A 6,216-nucleotide genomic window follows, 5' to 3' on the forward strand; every position below is an offset into this window, starting at 1 on the left:
GCCCTCAGAGCGTGATGCTGGGATAGGCAGGATGAATACATTTGATCTGGTTGGAGTCAAACCCTCAGTGGGGATGACAGCCAAAGAGCTGCAGTTGAGCAACAGTTATCCCTAAAGCGAGGGGGAAAGACGATAAAGGGAGGAGGGAAGATGAGAAAAGAATATTATCTCAGCACAAGTGAGGACTGGTTAAAAGTAAAACACGATCTGCCTATGACCAGTTGATTGATGCAAGCATTATTCTTATTTCACTTCTTGACCAGGAGTGTCATTGTCTGCTGTTGTTTTTTTACTTAGTAACCTGACTTCTCCAAAAACGAGACAGTTCAGTCTGTTTTGGCTCCGTTCCTTTGAAGATTCAGCAGTCGCAGTGGTGGAAATTGGTTTTTCCTGAGCACAGGCTTCGTGCCGTTGGAAGAGATGTTTATTCAACTTAAACTCCACTCGTGTGACAGTTGGTTGGACAGAATGGAAGAGATGTAATAACAAGCTCAGAAATGAAAAAAGGAAGAAAAAGACACAGATGAAACCATTGGTTTAGAGAAAGTTTCAGGTTGCCCTAAGGGCTCTCCAGGCTTTCAGGACTTTCAGATGAGCAGGACCGTCAGCACCTGTACCACATTCTGCAGTGCTATTTTTTTTTTTTTTTTTTTCTTTTTTTTTTTTTTTTTTTTTTTTTTGTTTTGGTTTTTTTCTTTTGTTTTTCTTTTTTTTTTTTTTTTTTTTTTTTTTTTTTTTTTGTTTTGTTTTTTTTTGTTTTTCTTTTTTTTTTTTTTTTTTTTTTTTTTTTTTTTTTTTTTTTTGTTTTTTTTGTTGTTGTGTTTTTTTTTTTTTTTTTTTTTTTTTTTTCTTTCAGAGCAGGTGGCTACCAGTCGTATAGGTAAGGTGAAACATTTTGTAGTATTATCTTGTAGACAGACACGTTGGAGGAAGAGGAAGAAGGAGAGGGGATTGAGAGCGAGTGTTGAGGGCTACCTGTCTCGACTCTTCCTTCAAGGTGTCCAGTGACGCTTATAGGTCACGCGCCCCTGAGGAGCGAGAATTGATTAAAGAAGTTATCTCAGGACACTTTTCAAATAGAGCAGGTCTAGACCGTACTCCTTATAAAAGTATTTACAGAGACCCAACAGTTCCCACCATGTGCAAGCACTTGGCGACAGCAACAAGGAAAAACTTCCTACACTACACACATTTAGCTTTTAGGATTGCTAGAAGTTTATGGTAACACTTTCTGTGAAGATCATGTCTATAATGCATTATAAGCACATTCATACGACATTACAATGTATGTATATGGATGTATAAAACTTGTTTATAAAGTATTATAAGTGGTGGATATAATGTATTTTACGTAGCATTCATAATGCTTTGTACCTCCATACCAAAGCTACGTACCTACTGGCAATCTTTGCTGTTATAATATCATACAATTGTTAATAACTTTATACAGTGCTGTCATTTTGGTTTAAGCTTACAAAGTCCATTTTATTGATGTTTGTAAGATAGTATTATTTTTTTTTAATTTATAATAAGTTATGACACTTTAGAGCAGTTCTCTGTGTGTCTTTATAACCGGCTAAAGTTATGGTGGTTATCATTTTCTGTGTGACCCAGGACATCAATAATTTGCTATAGCAGGACTTTGTAAGCTATGTAAGCTAAGTATAAAGTGACCGCATTGTGTAAAGTTATATGATACTAAGCATAGGTTGCAAATAGTTATGTAGCTTTGGCATGGAGGTATGAAGCATTAGGAATGTTAAACTTTAAACTTATACTACTTTATAAACCTTGTTATACCGTTAGTTGTCATGCGTGATCATAAATATTTATAGTTTTATAAAGCATTATAAAATGCTATATCTTACATGACCTTCATAGAAAATGTTATATAGTTTATTTCAGTCAAAAATCAACCTGCAGTGACTTAAAACTTGCTTCGATATCTCATCAATATCGCATTAATTGAATTAAGTTGAGAGCAGGGATTTTTCTGAGAACCCTCCCTTGTTTGTGCTTCCAGTGTGCGTCTATACAGCTTTTTTTGGGGGGGATTATTAGTGTCAGCTGCTGAAAATTAGAATTTGGTCTTTACTTCCATTTTTATCTTTGACCACACAGATAAGTTTCCATTCTCTGCAAATTGAATATTGTAGTGTGAAATAAATTAAAACCAAGTGGCACCCGGTGAGAATTCTAAACCTCACACTTACATCATGGAGAGGGAAGGCCGAGTCATACACGCCTTTAGCTATCATCGTGCTGATGCCTGGAAAAGACAGAGAGAGGGAGGGAGACATTAGAGAGAACCCCAAAGGGTATTTGAATGTCACGCTGAGGTTTTTTTTTCCTCTTGCCCTGTCATCCAAATCATCACTGAAACCCTCATGTACCTTCTATGTAAATCACGGCTGCATCCACATTGCAGAGACATTCTGATATTGTAACCTTTGTCTTTTGGTGAAATGGGAGTTTTTCTCCTCTCAATAGTTTGGGCTGTAGATTTACTTTTAAACCAGAAATTCAAGCAGCTGGTGAAGTAATAGTTGAGTCACTGGCATTAATGAGTGAGTTTACACCAAATGGCTCCAAGATGTGCCGTGAAATAAAGTGGTAGCCATTTTAAAAGAGCACCTTCTGTTATTTATCTTACATCTAGTGCTGCACACTGCTGTGTCCTTTTGATATATTATTGATTACTGAAGATGAAATTCATCTTCTCACAAGTTCAGATTCAACTTCGTGTTTAAGGACACTTGGAGTGGTTGTGAACTCGGACTTTATCGGTGTCACTGACATTGTGCTTCCAACCAGGGGCGACAATATTTTCCGTTAGTAATTAACAAGAATTGGATGTTGTCTAGCAGTCTTGTTTTTGTTGCACATGCAGGAGCTTGTTCTCTAGCTGGCTTTACATTCACATTAGTAGGCTACATAGCCAAGCTATTGCACAATTTCACAGCAGCAGCAGAGTGTCCGAAGTTTCTTCAGACAGCCCAAAGATTGTGATGGGGTTGATAAATGAGGTGAAAAAAGAGGGAAGGAATCATGTTTATCAGCAGCAGCTAATGTTACGGGGGAAAGCAAATGGCAGCAAGGAGGTCAAAAAGGATTAGAGAGTTTTTTAAAGTTAGGGTATTAAAGTTCTCATTATCATAAAAAAAGCTAATTAAAATGACCAGTAATAATAGATTATGACAGTATCTTTACGACCCCATATGTCAAAATATATAACGCAACCTCAGCTCCAAACTTCCAAAAACTGAAGCCTTTTATTCCCCTAATCCCACTGGCCATAGACACTAAAATTCACCCACCATGTATTAAAGCTAACTGCACACTAGCTGTATCTGACATCAGGCCTCCCCCTGCAGCCTGCACCGTTTCAATTCCGTTTTTCAGTGCCAGGCAGACTTGGATTGGTTTACGTAGGTAACACTTTTAGTCGAGAAGTGAAGTCCTGACCTGTGAATGTCATGGCCGACACGGACACGTCAGATGACCTGGCACACCAAACTGGCTCAAAGTAATTATTCAACTAATTATCGTGCCTGGGACTGGGAACTATGCAGAGATTAGCTGTGCTATTAATGAAACTCGCAACTTGCACACAGACAAATGCGGGGAATGCTCACTTTACCGGCTACTGGCTAGAAACAACCACAACTCCCAGAGGCCCCGGCTACAATCTCAGCCTGACCCAGGAAGTATGACCCACTTGTAGAGGAGAAGAGGAAGAGGTCGGCAGAGACACATGGAGCAGGCTCTGTGTGCGTGTCTGTGTGTGTGAGATAAAATATATACACCAGTGATGAAGAGGAAAGAGAAAATAGAGGTTAAAGAGATGCAACTCTATTTTCTCTCCCCTTCCTCCCCTGCAGCTCCATCAGTACCCGCTGGCTGAGACCTTCTGCTGTGATGGGGAAGCCAAGGAGACATATGGTGGAACACTGGAAACGGGTGTCAGCTCATTTCTATACCGATAGGCAGCTGTTATCTGCCTATCTTTTAAATCTACAGATATGAAAGGCCCATGTTAATCTGAATGATTTATTTGTCACATACACAGTGATGGACCCATTTTTCAAGTCATATTGAATCATTTGTGGCGTGTCTTACATATTTGTCGTTTTATGTAGCTGCGCCGTCTCAATAGACTTGCCCACACAACTGATAAACAACTGACACCGCTGCTGAGGTGAGCTCAGACTTTTAATTGCCAATCGTCCCAGCGGACATCTGCATAGAAGTAAGTGTTAATGAGCAAAGCCACCTCCTAGGAACAGCCCGCTGATGAGCAGGGCGTTGCTACAGAGCCCCAAACGAATGCCCAAACAAATTAGGGTTAAAAAGGTGTCTGTCTCATCCAATTATCCAATCATTGCTCCCCTTCTTTGTGTCAGCCGCACTCCACCTCACTTCACCTCCCCATTGAACTCCCAGCGGGCATATCAATATCACCTCCCACTTCACCTGTAGTCTACCAAACACAGTCCGGTCAGATTTGAGAGTTTCAGCACAACCTCGAAATGCAACTGACAGCTGGCTTTACCCTGCAGTGTCACACACTAAGATGTTACACAAGTGTTCCACTGCACCTGCTTTTCCTATTTAATCTCAACCTTAAAGGGACAATATGCGTGCTTTTTTTCTGTCCCACAACAGGAAATAACCTATGTCTCCTGGGGGTTGATCGAGATGTTGTTCATTCTCGGGGACTATTACCCAGCCTGTTGCTGGGATTTTAATTTCCCAGGCTATACATGCTCTTGGAGAATAAAAAATTCTAAATCAAAATTTCAATACTACACTTCATACTGACTGGCCGTTTGAGCGGCTTTTGAGCTGATGAGGATGGTGTTTAAGTATGAACCAGTGATTGGTATCACAAGATATCCACAACAAAGGCTCATAAAGACTTTTTATTAAGCCAAAACAAGCAACTGCCACATCATAATTTCCCTGTCAATAATGTTTTTATTTGATCTTGAACTGTGAAGTACTCTGCAAAGACTGTTTCGATATAAGCTGTAGCCTATTAATCATTTATCATCCCTTCTGATGTTTAATAATGATGAATGAAATATCCCCACAATGATGATTTACAGGGGCCTGTTATGAATTCATGGTACGGGTGCTATAGCCACAGCCACTTAAAAAAGTTCTACTTTTTCTTCTTTGTATTTCTTCTTGTTGACAGCTCTTATGAGAAGTAGAGAGGGCACAGGTATTTATATGCAAACAGGTTTTCCAAGGGCCTTTCTACGTCCATTTATGGATAATTGTGGGACTGGAAAACGATTGAGATTTATAAAACCTAATCTAACCTAATCTACATATTTCTGTCTTTGAATCATGAATCCACACAGAGTTTTATGCATCTGGGTTTTATCCCAGTTTTGTGATTCATGACCTCTTTGCTAGATTCTTCTTGGACCTCTGCTGTTTTTAGTGAGTCACCTCCAAAATTAGCCTGTTTTTAATCAATTACAGGCCGTCATACTTCAAAGGGATGGGAGAGGTAAGCAGATCCTGTTTCTTGCCAACAGAGGTGGATAAAATCATTGATTATTTTGTGCACCATTTTTAACAAGGGACAACACTGACCGACATTCCTCAGATGCTTATGCCTGCAGCAACATTAGATCTCAAATGGGTCCACCTAATGTCATTGATTTAATTACTGACCAAGTCAAAGTTTACATGTCAACATTAAGAATGTACAGGGTTTGAAAGGGCTGCATGTGTTTAGTAAACTCCTCCCAGACACACACGGTTCACACCTTTGAACTGTTCTTTAACCTCACCTATGGATTGACAGGTTCGTACACACACCGTCCGTCTCAGGATCTCATATACCTACAAAAGATGTAAGAATATTAGACTGGATATACAAGCTAATCCTAAAACACACCGCATGAAGGAAAAACAGATTCAGTGTGAATGAACACTTACTATTCGGCCCCTTGTGGCGTTGTCAAAGAATGTGTCTTTAGATGTGATGTTGTACCTGCAAGACAACACAACCGATCGATAAAAAACTGTGCGAATCTTTAGCATTAATGAATGCTAAAATGTAGTGAGTCATTAGAAGTATGAGCAGTTTGCTAACATTAGCCACCTCAGCTACTGGTACCAGACCAACTGAGGCTGTAGATCCAAAACTGCTGCAGGTATTGAACTAAACAGTGCATTTTATTGCTTATGAATTCAACT

At 39.5% G+C, this 6,216-nt stretch overlaps 1 protein-coding gene across 1 annotated transcript in view; it reads right to left on the reverse strand.

Annotated features, from left to right (window-relative positions):
* The window catches only part of ano2b (anoctamin 2b), a 60,508-nt gene that overhangs the window by 40,672 nt on the left and 13,620 nt on the right, over positions 1–6,216 (reverse strand). Inside the window, 4 exon segments of the mRNA XM_035673071.1 lie at positions 2,115–2,136; positions 2,185–2,269; positions 5,808–5,859; positions 5,956–6,010. Coding sequence (XP_035528964.1) covers positions 2,115–2,136; positions 2,185–2,269; positions 5,808–5,859; positions 5,956–6,010 — 214 coding nt within the window.

This window comes from Morone saxatilis, unplaced genomic scaffold, assembly GCF_004916995.1.
Source record: "Morone saxatilis isolate NCDOM2014 unplaced genomic scaffold, NCSU_SB_2.0 Contig10, whole genome shotgun sequence".
Classification (NCBI taxonomy): Eukaryota; Metazoa; Chordata; class Actinopteri; family Moronidae; genus Morone; species Morone saxatilis.